The following is a 16,448-nucleotide window of genomic DNA, read 5'->3' on the forward strand; positions in this document are numbered from 1 at the left end:
TTTCTTCAAATTGAAGGGGAAGCTCCCTTGTAACTGAAACCTCAACCAAAACCCTAAAAATCTAACTATGAAGACAACTTTTAGCATCTTACAATATGCACAAAATAATCTTTGGGATTTTTGGCATGCAATGCAAAAGAAAATAAAAGTTACCCTATCTTTTGGTTCTTAGATACAAGCACAAGGCCACAAGAACACTTCCATGCAATTAAAGGAATTATGACCAACACAAATACTTAACCTATGACATTGAACACACACACACACACACACTTTCTTTCTAAAAGAAAACATGATAAAGAGTGTGCAAACAAGATTGAATTATAATCAGATAAAAGATTCTATAAATCGAGCAATTGAAATTTGCATGCAAAGCTACAACATACTTATTAATGAAGGCTATAGGTAATAGCTAAACTCTATTAAACTCATTAAATTAACACACTAGTAAATTGAACAATAATTTCAGCATTGAGTAGATATAAAATTGCATTGGCTAAAACCCAAGTACATAAAGCACTTATTTATAAATGTAAATGTTTACAATAAATACAAAAATAAATTAAGATTTTGCCCAAAATGTTTGGTTGAAAACCAAGCAATCTCTTAATACTAAAATTATGAAAATAAATTATTTAAAAACAAAATATGTTAGATCAAAATTGGAACTTTGGAGATCATATGTCATTTTTTTAACTTTAAAGACAAAATCTGCACTTTTTAACTTTGGTCATTTGGGGCAAAATCATGTGATTTTGCCAATTTTGGCACTTTTAAGCTATGCACTTTTTTCTTTCATCCTTGTAAATTATAATCATGCAATTTGGACCCTCTTGCCACTCTGTATATTTCTTTATTTTATGGGCATCCAAATGGCTTTTGAAGAGTGATTCACTAAAGAAAGCCATTTTTTGGGCACCCTAATGGTCTATTGTGTGACTCACCAAAGGCATGTCAATTTTATATTGTTCAGTTTTTGGGCACCCCAATGGTCTATTGTGTCACTCACCAAAGGCATGTTAATTTTTTACTTTTCTAATTTTTTGGACACTCCATTGTTCTATCACACAACTCATCAAAGGCATACTACTTTTTCATTTGTTCATTTTTTGCCAACCTCAATGGTTTGTCGTAAAACTGATCCAAAAACTCGGGGCAACTATGCTACACTTTGGTACTAGACATATGCATTTAAAGTGAGACATCTTAAACTTCTATGTACATTCAACCACCTACAACATGTGCACTAAAGGAAGAAAATAAAACATTTGAAATGCAAGAAAGGATTTGCATCGTACACACAAAACAATGCAACTCAAAAATACTTGCGAGAACTAGGTAGAAAACTCAGAGAAGAGTTAGCACATATATTTGACTCAATAGGGTCATCAAATCAACCTCTAAAATACCCATATTCTACAATACACCAAGTTTGCATTATAGAGGTAGAAGTTGTTGCTAGTGAGAATTGTTTTGCAAAATTCCATAAAGCATTAGAAACCCAGTAACTTTATGAGAGGGGTTGGGCACTAGCTTTTAATGTATTATTTGATTAATTAATCTAATCTTTGAACAATATGATTATTTAGTAATCAATTAATTATTATTAGTGTCAATCTGCTCACATTCATTAATGCATTTGACAGTATCACTGTTGTAATGGGTTGCCTTTTAATAATTCTGCTCACCTGTTTAACAGGTTTAGGTTGGAGCAGATGTAATTAATTATTTTTCAGGCAAGGTATTTCCTTCCTTCAACGGACATATCTAATATAAAGGGATTGGGATCGGTAATCTTTTCATCTTTCTTGTCTTGATGATGGGTACAAAAGGAGATCCAAAACATCAATATTGTTTCTCTCCATACAGACTCCTTAAAAAAATAAAAACTTTTTTCCTAAACATGATGCACTGTGAGTTTATATTTAAAACATTTTCTGTCTCTTGATTGTCTGTCTCTATTTCAAATGTGAAAACTTTCACCCATGGATTTTTTCCACAACAGTCAAATGGCTTCTGAACACCTGCCAGCCTTTATTTTCTCTCAGTGCAAGTAGGGTATTGTAACCAGAGCTTATATATCCTTTAGAAGCATAACTGGTGATCCTTTCCATATTATGCCAATAAAGACTCTTAACATTGGATGATATCCCACCTGCCAAAAAATGTTGTAAAAATGAAATCTCTCCATGATATCTGACACTCTCTCTAAAGAACCTATATATTTCCTTCTTATTGCCTTGAATTGATTGTTGACTCTTAGGTGTTTGCAATGGAATGTTCTATTTTATCCTTGTACTAGTTTCCTTCACTCTAGTATCCTTCAATTGCTTGCTTTCATGAGTTTCCTTTAGCACTAGGAATTTGGTCATTTCATTTTAGAAACCATATATCACCTTGTCTGAAAAATTTCTTCAACCTAAGGATAGGACATTTTATAACATTTTCCTTTTTACTTTCACGAACATAGCCTTCGCCAATCTGAGTAAATTCATTTCACAAAAAATGTTTCTTTGGAGGCTTTTCCACTGCAGTTCATCCCATTCAGTACTATGAAGTTTGAAAGAATAAACAAGAAAAATTCTGGCAGAAATTGAAAGATGTAGAGAGAAATACAATAAAGTTAAGAAGTTTGTAAAAAAAATTAGAAAGCAACCCATTCTAGCTACTCAAACAAGAGGTCAAGGAATACACAAGACCGTCCTATTTAATAGACTTTGATGAGCTTACTAACATGTGTGCTTTTTATCACCAACACATTCGCAGTTCGAATTCCTCATATTAGCATCAATTGAAGAGATAAATTTGCCAGGATAAACTTTCTCCCTTTTGAATGGGGTATTAGTAATTGAATTGATAAGTCTTACCACGAACTCATTCTTACATAAAGAAAACATGTAAAATAAGATGAAACTAAATACTGAATATGTACAGCTACCTATAATGTTAGATCATTGGCTTCAAGTACACAGAATATAAAGGTCCACCAATAAATTCAAGTTGCTTGCTGTCTTTGTTATGTTTTATGTCCATCAAACCTATCTTCACATCCAACCCAAACAGAATACTAACTCTACTTTTAGATATCCTCCCATAGTAAACACAAGTACCTAACAGAACATTCCCATCTGCAATGACAGAATAAAAGATAATCCATACCTGCATAAATTGGAGAATCCAATTTTAAAGCCAATGGTTATCAACTATAGCAAAAGAGATTTCTTGAGTGCTGTCTTTATCAAACCAAGGCAGCAGAAAAGGGCCTCATTAAACGGGATAGGAAATAGTTAAACTTTGCAAGGATTGGCACCCAAAAAATTTAGGCAGTATCACTCATAAAATTGAGAGAGGAAAACAAATAGACCATCAAAAATTAATTGAATTGAAATCTGAAAGAGATTTGCAAGCAAGTTTTGTGTATACCTGTGCCCTGCCACAAATATTCTACTTATAGATAGTTCTCCAGATTCAAATCCAAGTTCTTTTGTCCTTGTTATCATCCCATCAAAGCTAGCTTCAATCATAGGCAAATTAATTGGACTTTTCCCAGGATCAAGAATTGTTGCCCACAAACGGAAACTAGATTTTTTTTGTATAGTGTTGATTAGAGGAAAGTATGCTTGAGTGGGAGTAAGTCCTCCAGGGAAGAAAAGCAATAGGACATCAATGCCATCTTCTCGAACAGGTTCTAAAATCTGTTGTCACATCCAATGAATGGAATGGTTAGTTTGTTATAAAATCATCCTACCATAGACGATGGGAACAATTTGGATTAGAATAATCAACAATGTAAAAGAAATATTAATCCATGCATAGTGATAATAATTTGATTCCTTGGATGATGAAAGTACATTTGTTTAAAAAGGTATAGAAAGGAATAATTTGATTTCTTGATAGCATAGGTGCATGAATTTTATGGGTATCAAAAACTCTAAAACATAAAAGTTAAAACCCAAGTCAATTTTTGAACAGCAACCGCAAAAGCACACCTTTTAAACATGTACAAGGTTTCAATATAGAAAAATTCAAGTCAAAGAATGAAATGTGTTTGAAGCAATTTAATGTCTTGGGCCAGCTCCGATGATTCAATGAGAAAATATGTCAGCAATAACACACTTGTTTTCTGATCATCATGTTTAAAATCCAATAGTAAAAATCATTGTATTGTTTGGTCCGAATGCTGGTTGTTGTACTTGATAAGCTGAAAACTAAGGTAGATTTATGAGATAGATTCAATTTAAAAATAAATAAAATTCAGTTCAATCCTTGTGTCAATCCAGGGCATAAACTTACAAAAGGTGTAGAGACTATTTCACAAGGGCTCCAAATAGTGAGCTTGAGAATAATGGAATGCAACTACTCTAAAAATGAAAGCAAAATCATTCTTTCAAAACTTCTACAAGAATTGTAAACAATGCTATAGGGACTGTAAATAATAACTATACATTGCTACAAAAACTGTTCAGGCTGCTATGTGAGCTGTGAGTGGATCACAACATTACAAACAACTACACCAGTCATATGCAGGTGACAAATACCGTAACTATAGTAAATACAGCGATTTGTAAACTTGCTATAATTCTTTAACAATGTGAAACAAGTAAACAACTTCAATAATTGATAACTTTGAATATTCTAACAATCACACAAGATGAATAATTAATGTGCAGTATTGTTTTATATGATAATCAGAATTAAACCAAAATGTATAAAGCTTTATCAACTACAAAATGAAAACACACATAGGAAATAATTTAAGAAAACATCACTGATGTTTCCTGAGAGTGGGCTCTCCCTCTTGGTCCACCTGTAAAGCTGCTAAGCATTTCTCAATACACGAGCTTTGTATATTGTGACTTGTTCTCAAAAAAATTACATTCGCCTTCCAGGCCATACTTTATAGTTTATTGAGGCTTTTTGGCCAACAGAATATAAACAATCAACTCAAAATAAATGAGTCTGTTTGGCCTGCTGCCTAACTTTTCATAAGAAAATAACCAATATATCAATCAGTTACAACAAAATGGCTTACTGTTTTATAAAAGAATAAAATTTATTTATTAAATGGAATAACTGTATATTCTAAACCAGCTATCTAATAATTTGGAAGTTACTTCATATCACCAAAATTGCATTCCAAGCAACTACAGGAAGTCTTTTATCTCCGCTCTCTTCGACATGTTGCAGGATCTATTTTCTCAAACTAAAATGGCAAAATCTATTAGTAAATGTAAATGATATTCAAATTTATGTTCCAGCCTGAAGTTGTATAATATTGTTATTCTTTTACTAATATTTTTTGTTGCTTCTTATGTCACAGGTTGCTGAAGATAACATTAATTATTTCTATGCACCTACAGCATTTCATTGACATATATATTTATAGGCAATGCCCACCGATCAAGGCATGCCTTGACCGGACATGTCTTTTGACATGCCCAATCAAGACATGTCTTGATCGGTGCATAGGCACCGCTTCATTTGAGTGTTATACCAATAACTATCGGTTCACGTCATTTAACATAATAAACCGATTACCAATCGGGTCACGTCAAATAGTATAGTTAACCGATTAACAATCGGGTCACGTCAAGTAATATAATCACCCAATAAACAATCGGGTTATGTCAAATAATATAATCATCAGATAACCGATCGATATAATGTGAGATTAAGATGATAACTATTACAGTTATCATATGATAGCATCAATCGATGCTATCATATGCTAGCTATGATAGTTATCATAAGTCTGGTCTGATTTTATTACAATCACAGCATGAATAATATGATTATAGTATGATCGATTATGCATATAAGATGATTATAAAAAGTTCATTTATTTAATCATGAGGTCTACATTTAGATTCAAGTTATATCGATAGGTAGATGATTGAATGAGAGATAAATGAAGTCTCTCATTCAATCATTTATCTTACCGAAGCTACTAAGTTTCAACACTCCCTCTTAGCTAGGGAAGATAACTGGAGACCTATGTAAAAATAAGCATGATATTTCTCATTAAAAAATGTGTTACACGACTTCGTAATACAAAGGATCATATCACATATGCTCGTGACATGATGCATCACGTAATGAGTGACACAAGAATATATCACATCATCTCGTGATATAGATATCACATAACACGTGATATCAGTATCACATAACACGCGATACCTTGGATATAAAATACTTGAGAATGTTGAATTCCCTTATATCCAGGTTATGGTATGTGCACTGACATTACGTCACATAATGTCTACCATAACATATCATGGCACATCCATGAGTCAGTGTGATATCAAGTCAGCATGATATCAACATTACAAGATCGTCACCTCATAATGTTTAATACAAGTGTTCATAGTCTAAAAGATCGTCACCTTTTAGAAATGTACACAAGGGGTGGAGCCCATAAAGTCATAACACGACAAAAGAAGTTTACACATTAAACATCTCATATATTAGTACAGATTACAAAACTGATTATAACTCAATCATACCAAGACCTTTTCTGAAGTGTTCAACTTTCACTCTGGCTAGAGGTTTGGTCAGTATGTCTGTTGTCTGGTCTTCTGTATTGATATACTGCAACTGAATCACATTCCTATCCACCATATCTCTCACATAGTGATAAGGGATCTCAATGTGTTTGGATCTATCATGAAATACAGTGTTCACGGAGAGTTTTATACAACTTTGATTGTCACAATGAATTATAGTAGGCTTCATTGGTTCTCCGAATAATCCCACAAGTAGCTTCCGTAGCCATACAGCTTCTCGTGCAGCCATGGAAGCTACGATATATTCGGCCTCAGTAGAGCTTTGAGCTACTGAAGACTGTTTCCTGCTAATCCAAGAAATCATGGCTGAACCCAAGCTGAAGTAGCACCCTGAGGTGCTTTTCCTGTCAGTCACACTTCCAGCCCAATCTGAATCAGTGAACCTGTGAAGATTCAAATCAATATTCTCATACTTGAGTCCATAGTTGAGAGTGCCTTTAAGGTATCTCATTATATGTTTTACTGCCATAAGATGAATCTCCTTAGGTTCACACATGAATTGACTCAATTCAGGTCTATTATTGACCAGGTACAATAATGATCCAATCATCGGTCTGTAGAGCATAGGATCTACCAATGGGGAATCGGCAGCTACCTCTTTCAATTTGTGAAGATTAGTTTCCATGGGAGAAGTCATGGGTCTGCAGTTCATCATACCAAATCTCTTCAATATGTCTAAGGTGTATTTTCCTTGATTAAGTATAATGTTGTTAGAGTTTTGCCAAACTTCTAATCCAAGGAAGTAATGTAGAAGGCCTAAATCCTTCATATCAAACTCCTTTTCAAGGTCTTTCTTACATTGACCAATAAGATGATCTTCTCCTGTAATCAGAAGATCATCAACATATAAGATCAATATCAGCATGTCACTTTTGACTTTCTTGAAGTAAAGATTTGGATCTGCATCATTCTTTGAGAATCCCAATCCCAACAGATAGCTGTCAATTCTTTCATACCAGGTCCTAGGAGCCTGTTTTAGACCATATACAGCTTTCTTTAATCTGCACACATGTGTCTCTGTATTGTGGATCTCAAACCCTTCTGGTTGTTCTAAGTAGACTTCCTCCTCAATTTCGCCATTCAAGAAAGCAGTTTTCACATCCATTTGATGGACTTTCCAACCTTTGGCTGCTTCAATGGCCAAGACTGTTCTGATAGAGGTGTATCTAGCAACTGGAGAAAATGTCTCATCATATTCTATTCCTTCTTTTTGTGAGAACCCCCAGGCAACAAATCTGGCTTTATGTTTCTCTATGCTACCATTTGCAGCATGTTTGATTTTGAATAGCCACTTGGATGAGACAACGGATTTCCCTTTTGGCCTAGGAACAATTTCCCATACATCATTGTTGAGGATGGATTTATATTCTTCTGACATGGCATCTTTCCAAACTTGATGTTTAAGAGCATCTGTTACACTAGAAGGTTCTAATTTAGAGAGATCATTCATTAGGGCTACATAGCTAGTGAATCTTCGGGAATCTTCAGGGCCTCTTACTTTCTCTAAAAGTCCCTAAAGGAGCTGCAAAATCCCTTGCATCTTCCATTGTTTTGTGAACCCACAGAGGTCTTTTCTTAGCGATTTCTTGGGGAGGAATTTGTTCTTCATTTTCTTCTAAGCACTCCCTCTGAATCTCAGGAGTGGAATCCTCTTCTATGTCTGAAGATGGAACATAGACTTTTGACTCAATAGAGTATTTGGCTCTTTTGAAGGCTATGTCTTCTTCAAATATTACATCTCTACTAAGTTCAATATTGCTATGTCTAGGCACGAATATTCTGTAGGCTTTAGAGGTTGCACCATATCCAACAAAGATTCATTTTCTTCCAGAGGGTTCTAGTTTTGTTCTTTTCTCTTTAGGTATATGAAAGTAGACAGGGCATCCAAATATCCTAAAGTGAGTGATATCAGGTTTTATACCTGTGAAAACTTCTTCAAGAGTTTTATCTTCAATATGGGAGTGAGGGCATCTATTTTGTATGTATACAGCAGTGTTGGAGGCTTCTACCCAAAGATGAGTTTCTAAGTTTTGATCAAGAAGCATGGTTTTGGCTGCCTCTACAATGGTTCTATTTTTCCTCTCACCAACCCCATTTTGTTGGGGGTTGTAAGGGGCAGTGAACTCCCTCTTAATCCCAGCATCTTTACAAAATTCCCTAAAAATATCTGAGGTGTATTCCCTCCCATTACTAGTCCTTAAGGTTTTTATTTTCCTTTCGAAAGAGTTTTTAGAGAGATTTGAATTCCTTAAATCTCTTGAGAATCTCTTCAGATTCTTTACGTTTAAAAAAATAGATCCAGGTTTTCCTGGAGAAGTCATCAATGAATATTACATAGTAAAGGAACCCCCCTAATGATGGTACAGACATTGGCCCACATAGGTCAGAGTGAACTAGTTCTAAAACATTGCTTGTTTTCCTAGAACTATTCTGAAAGGAACTCTTAGTATTTTTGCCTAAGGCACACCCCTTACATGTACCAGAATGGTATTGTTTTAACTTAGGCAAACCAATTACTAATTTTTCCATTGAACATAAAGCATGAAAGTTTAAATGACCTAATCTTCTATGCCAAATTTCATTTGAATCTATAATCTCATGAAGTAGGGCTAGGTTAGATTCAGTACATACCTCGTATAAATAGCCTTTTCTATGTCCTAGGCTTGTAGCCTTCTTGATGGAAGAATTTTGTGGCCATACTAGGACTTCACCATTCATGAATGTTATTCTATACCCATCATCTTCAAGTGCAGATATGGAGATTAAGTTCCTCTTGATGCCAAGAACGAATAGAACTCTGGTGAGTTGAAGAGACGTGCCTATCTTCAGCTTAATGGTGCAGGTACCAATGCCTTTCACTGGATGTGCAGAGTCATCACCAATGGTTACTTCCTCATCAGTTTCTTCTAACATGGAATCCAATAATTCTCTATATCTAGTGATGTGTCTTGAAGACCCACTGTCAATGATCCAGGTGTTAGATTTATTGGATACTTGACTGGAGAGGGCAGAGTAGAATACATGCTTCTCGGAGTCATATTCTTCCCTTTTAACTTTTGCAAATGTAGCTTGTTGTTTGATTCTATCCGGACATCTTGCTGCATAGTGTCCATATTGATCACACCTAAAGCACTGAATGTGAGAGTTGTCTCTTTTAGATGACCTTTTCTCATGTCGGTTCTTTCTCTTCTTGAAATGTTTCTTCTTGTTTTTCTTGTTGGAGTTGGTATTTAGAACATGGAGATCTTCATCTATGTTCTTTTGTTTGATCCCCTTCTTATTTAGCCTTGACTCCTCTTGAAGACAATCTTCTCTTAGACTATCAAATTTTGGATATTTAGCTCTTGCACTAATGCCTTGGACGAATGTTTCCCATGTACTAGGCAACCCATCTAGAGCAATGAGCGTTAGCTCTTTGCTCTGGATCTCATATCCAAGCGTTGCTAGTTCATCCCTTAGGGTTGATATCAGCATAAAGTATGCATTGATTGACTCTCCTTTGTTTATACTTATATGATTTATTTCCCTTTTTAGAGTCAAGGTTCTACTTGCATTGTTTATCTCAAATGCACTTTCGAGTGCTTTGAACATATGGTAGTGTTGACGTGTATTTTGTACACAATCATACACAGAATAAAATACCGACAGGCATCTTATCCTCTCTTGAGAAAATAGTCTCTAACTGCTGAAGATCTGCAAAAAGGATCAGTTAGATAGACTCCAAGGTTCTTTTAGTGGGGTCTCCACGTGTGGACAAGCTTTTTTAGTGGTATGATGTGATTTGCTGTTTCCTCCAAGGCGTCTTACGGATTCCAAAGGCTCGAAGATTTCACTAAACTAAAAGGAACTTTCAAAAACAAGGAAAAAGATAGGGCTTAAGAGGTCTAATCTAGCCTAACCCTATGAACGACTTAGCATGAATGAGATTTGGCAAGACTCAACCAACTTCAATTTTGCCATAAGATAACAACTTAATTGAAATTAGTGCGATCTTCTAGGGTAATAATGGTATTCAATGCATCAAAGACCAAGGACACTACTACGAAGGTACATATCCTAGATGCGAAAATGCTTGAAGGTTAAGGACTCAAAATGTTTTCCAGTCGACCACGCAAGGCGTTCCTACAATCAGCAAGAAGCTAGTGGTTTGGATAGCGAATCCTACCAAATATCAAATCTCACACTTAGTCTTTCAAATTAACAACCACTTTGATTGAGCGTGATTCAAGTACATCCAACAACCATGAAGATAACTCAAGGAACTTGCAACAAAACACCATAACTTCAATATTTTATTGATTTCCAAGTCATCATATACAACAATTGCTTGAATTTCTCTCTTCAAGACTCAATCTTGCTACAAAATAAAAATTGCTTACAATTCTAATCTCTCTATTTCACTCTTAACTCTATTCTCTATTAACTGACTCTAAATAAAATGAAAAATGGGGGTATAAATAGCATCCCCAATTACAATGAAAGGTCCAGATTGAAAGTAAATCAACGGACAAGATCATGACACCTAAACCCTAATTAGGGTTTGTTACAAATGACCTCCTTTTTACTGGACAATATTAAATACATAGCCAAATATTAAATTTGGCACAAAAATCTAGGAGGTATCAACCAATGAGAAATAAGATGTCATGTCATCTGTAACAACCTTTCATCTAGAATCTTATTCCCTTTCCAATTCTCTTTCTTAGCATATGCAATGAATTTTGTCACGATTCCTTCGATTTCTGTGATTGGAATCTCGGGAAGATTCTTGATACTCTCTTCTAAGTGGATAACCTGATCAAATGCATCTAGAAGAGCTGTGTCCCAAGTAGGTTCAAGTTCCTTTGTTCTATCAATCAGGAGCATGGTGGCATACATTTGATCATACTGCTCATCTGTAACATCTGCGTCCTTGCGAAAGATGATCTTGATTCTATCCTCAAATTCTTGTAAATCCACATCTGTCTCGACCTCGATCCCTCTGCCAAGAATGGTACGAAGTACCTCAAATACTCTGTCCTGGATCGGATTGATCACCTCCTCAACTTGACCACATCTAACACTGATGTCCTCAAAGAGAACACTCTTTATATGGAGTAAGGTTGACCACTGAAACAAACTGTGAGAATCACCTTCTAAGATCTTCTCTTGTGCTAGAATTCTTCTGGATGTATGTCTTATAACTTTCAAGACAGGGATGACAACGTCCTTGGTATGGGCAAATGCAGCTACTGTTGCCATCAATCTGTGAATAATCTCAAGAACTTGGATAGCCTGATGGGTGATCTTCGACATCCTTGTAATAAACTCAATGGCCACCGTGTGAGATCTATCCATCCAATTACATGTACGCTGGACCATATTCCTGAATCTTTCTGCTTCATTGATTGATTGAAGGGGCAATGCCTGCAATGGTGATCTAACTGGATCCTGACGTCCCAAAGGTTCATTGATGTGACTGAAATATGTCCTCCATGCACCGACCTCTTTCTCAAGCTTTCTATTCTTTTCTACTTCTTCTCTAAACTTATCCTTCAATGCCTCAAATGTGTCGGTGGCATCATCTAAAGTCTACTCTGCTGTGGATGGTCCTAACTCAATAGTCTGTATATGATAGTCCTCTGCTAGGATCTCACCCTCATATTTGTCTGCTGCCGGTGTAGCTATCTGCAGTTTTCTAGATCCAGTCTCATCTCGAACCATCTTGGACATCTTTGTAGCCTTCTTCTTCTCTGTTGTCATATGTGAACGTCCAACAAGGCTCTCTAAATCAATTGCACTGTCCTCGTCCTCAATTGCGATCACCTTAGTCAATCTTTCCTTCAACCAATCTGGGATATTTGATCTTGTCTCTTGAACTTGAATTTCTTTGTGTACTACTTCTTCTTGTCTGGGAGGAGATGTTACTTCATTATCATTATCTAAATCATAGTCTTGGAGAGATCCATCGGATGAAACATGCTGTGCCTGTCCTTCCTCCTGCCTATCATTCTGTACCATTGATTCCATGGACTCTTCCACTCGAATCGTTCCATCCTCTGGTCTGGAAGAAATACCTGGCGTTTGATCTTTGTTAGCACCTTGCTTTTTCTTGGAAGGCTCTTTCTTTTCTGATCTTTCCTTTCTCTTTGAACCTCTCGAATGGAGGTTGCCCTCACTGGCACATCGAAGGTTACCTTCACCTGAATTCCTAGGATTAGGATGGCCTTCACTAACATTGGCTCCACCTTCGGCTGGCTTTTCTTCCAAAGTAAAAGACATGGCTATGCCTTGTTCTCTCAACTTCTGATGTTGAACATCTACCCATCTGCGAGTACAAGACAAGACTGGTGCCATCAAATCATCTAAATCCACGGCCTCGGGCTCATTCCAATTCAAACTTATTGTTTTTCTCTCTCTATCATATGAAGATTGGATGTGCCTGCCGTTGTCCTGAGCTTGGTCGGCCACTCTGTAAATCTTACATTTCCTGATGAAATCCAAAGGCAATCTAGAATGTATCTTTCGTTTCACTTCGAGATCATCTAGGAGATTCATCATAAAATCTTCAATCTGGTACTCATGTCTAAATCTTCTACCGACCGTCTCCTCTAAATGTCCATGTGGATCAAAACTATTCCTCCAAGCAAAAGATGAAAAAGGATACAAGGCTAACTCCCTCTCTGCGTCATCCATGGCTGAGATAGTAGGACATACCTCAACCGAATTACCCAAAATAATAGGTACCTGAACTCCATTCTGATGTCTGTGTCTGAATGCCTTCACATATGCTGCCAACTGCCTTGTTACTTCAAGTAACACAATCCTGTCTGTCGGGTATCTCGGCAACATGTATGGAGGTAAAGGACATCCATACACTCTAATGTAAGTGAACTTGGGAAACTGAATGAACCAAGCACCGTACCTCTTGATTAACTCCTGGGCATCCTGAGATAATCTGTTGTGAATCCCTCCTTGCAGCGTCCTGGTGATGTTCATCGTGAAAGTATCATTGATTAACTTGTAGTTCTTCCCTGGTGGATGATGCAAGTAGGTATAGGATTCACAAACTCTGACCTCGCCGGGTCCTCTTCCAATCACTCCTCTGTGAGGTAGTCCTGCGTACTCAACGCTCCTGATTAAGGCATAAATGACGTATGAACTCATGTGGAAGGACTTAGTAGCCCTGAGTCTTCTCAACTGTATGTCTAAGCAATGGCTAATTATCCTAGCCCAATGTATTGTACCCTTTCTTTGAACAATCACCTGGATGAAATAAAACATCCATTTCTCAAAATAGAAGGCATGAGGTGCTCCTGTAACTTTGTTGAGCATGGTGATCAAATCTCTGTACTCCTCTTGGAAATCAATCCTGTGTGGTGTGTTCGGTACTTTGCTCAGACGGGGACGACTCTTGAGTAGCCAGTTCTTGTTGATTATGCTTAGACAAGCATCTGGATCATCATCGTACACTGATCTGGCTCCTTCAATGCTCTTGTATATCATGTCCCTGTGCTCTGGAAGATGGAAGGCTTCACTTATGGCCTCCTCTGAAAGGTACGCCAAAATGTTTCCCTCATTGGACACAATTGTCCTGGACTGTGGATTGTAATGACGGGCACACTCGATCATCAGCTCGTGGCATTGAATAGCTGGAGGAAAACCGGCCGCCTTGATAATGCCACTCTCTATTATTCTCCGGGCGACAGGTGATGGCTTGCCGATGTAAGGGACCTCTCGGAACTTCTTCGTACTAAAGTTCCCCAAGTTTGTATCTCCAATGTTGCTCCACTTGGACACGATCTTGGTCTCCACTTCTTCAGTCTTCTGATCTTCTTTCATGAGAGCCGAGCGACTGGTGGATGCTCCCGCCTTTGGGGTCGCCATACCTACACAACATTTCATTATGAGAAATAGATTTTTGCAATAAATAACGTAGATAAGAGAGATAGATTTTGGGAAACCTCATGATAAGTCCCTAGAGTTATCATTTCCTAAAATACAACGATTGAGCTAAGAGATTTCAAGATTCAAAATTTGAAATATGACGATGAATGAATAAAACAATAATAATTAAATCGCCATACCTCGATAGAGAGCTAACTCTAGAATGCAAAAACAAAATTTGCCTAGGCAAAATTGAGGTATAAAGATAATCTTCAATATGATCCCCTCAAATTTGATTTCGCCACCTCTGGAGAGAATGTGATCTTCAAATTCGCTCTTGGTGTGGTCTTCGAATTCACACCACCTTTGATCTGCAATTCGCACCTCTTCAAACACACTTCGCACGCCTCACACCATCTTGGGAATGTCTACGCCACCTTTGGTTTGAAGTCGCACCACCTTTGGAATGTCTAAGCGCGCCACCCTTGGTCTTCAATGCAATTCGCACCACCTTTGGAGTGTCTTCGCCACCTTGGATAATATTCGCTCTATCTTTGCTTTCCTCAATTCGCATGAAGGATAAAAAAAAAAATGATTATGTAAAAATGATATCTTCCACCCTCAATATATAGCGCTTTCACCCTTTCATCCCTTAGGCCGACTTGGTAAATAAAACCATTTTTAAATGATTTGCAATGAAATGACAAGGCCGACCTCCTTAAATGAGCGCTCCAATTCGATTTTTTTTTTATTAATTAATTAACCATTAATGCCTTGCGTTTTTTTAAATTTGCAAATTTCGATTTTAATAAAGGCAAAATAATTAATAAATGTTTAACGCCACATTAAATGCCAATAAAAAATGGATTTTCGATTTTTTTAAATTGATTTAGCATTTAATGAAATTCGAATTGTTTAAATTTGGCGCCAAAGATATGAAAATAAAAGGACGTACCTCATCGCTCTGGTCCCTTGGAGAGGGACAGGAGCGATTCATGATTTTGGTCTAGATTCTTGCGTTTTTGACGTTTTAACTCCTTCATTTTCACCTCCCAAATCGATCATCTGGTGGTCCTTCGAATTTGAATGCCTCTCTTGTGCGAGCAAATGTATCTTATGATCATTATCGCCCTGGTCCCTTGGAGAGGGACAGGAGCGATCTCCATGTTTTTGCTTGAAATTCCTCATTTTGGTACGATCCTTTCCTTGCATCATCTTTTAAATGTCATTTAAAATCCTGTGCGTCCTTGTCTCAACGTGACTTTCAAAGAATGTCATGTGTTTTATATAACATCGCCCTTGTCCCTTGGAGAGGGACAGGAGCGATCTCCATGTCTTTATGTTCATCTTGTATCTTTGACCTTCGAACTTATCAATGCTTGTGTCCTTTGCGCACGTCCCACTCGCTTTTGCAAGGTACCTTCGATGTTATAAGGATCATCGCCCTTGTCCCTTGGAGAGGGACAGGAGCGATCCACATTTCTCCTTGGTCTTGGCGATTTTAAACTTCGATCTCCTTTGCAATGTCCTTCAAACGTTGTCCTTCGCACTTCCTAACCTTGCTTCGCCTTGATCTTTGAAGGAACGGGAGTGTTCTAATAGTATCGCCTTGGTCCTTGTCCAAAGGACAGGAGCGATGGGAGACTTTTACCTTGATTAGCAATGTTTGGACGTTTAAAACTCTTGCAAATTATCTTCAAACGATGTCCTGGAGCATATGTAACCTTGTGTATCTTTGTCTTTACGTAAATCTTGCATGGATTAATCTAATATATCAATATCGCTCTAGTCCCTTCCTGAGGGACAGGAGCGAAGTTCATCATAACATGCTTGTTCTTGTTTGTACCAACTTGCAATTATCTTCATTGCGTGGAATGATGTCCTTTCGACCCTTTTGGTAACTTGAAATTTGTTTGCCTTTTGAAATTTACGCCATTATGTAGATATCGCTCTGGTCCCTTCCCAAAGGACAGGAGCGATCTGGGTTATAGAGTGCAAATCCTTCCATGTGATGAC

The 16,448-nt window shown here is 37.0% G+C and overlaps 1 protein-coding gene across 1 annotated transcript in view; it reads right to left on the reverse strand.

The window, feature by feature from the left end:
• Positions 1–16,448, reverse strand: part of LOC131050515 (uncharacterized) — an 85,766-nt gene that overhangs the window by 34,763 nt on the left and 34,555 nt on the right. The window contains exon 2 of the mRNA XM_057984714.2: positions 3,424–3,695. Coding sequence (XP_057840697.2) covers positions 3,424–3,695 — 272 coding nt within the window. The remainder of the gene's footprint in view (positions 1–3,423; positions 3,696–16,448) is intronic.

The sequence above is a fragment of the Cryptomeria japonica genome, chromosome 11, assembly GCF_030272615.1.
Source record: "Cryptomeria japonica chromosome 11, Sugi_1.0, whole genome shotgun sequence".
In the NCBI taxonomy this organism is placed as follows: domain Eukaryota; kingdom Viridiplantae; phylum Streptophyta; class Pinopsida; order Cupressales; family Cupressaceae; genus Cryptomeria; species Cryptomeria japonica.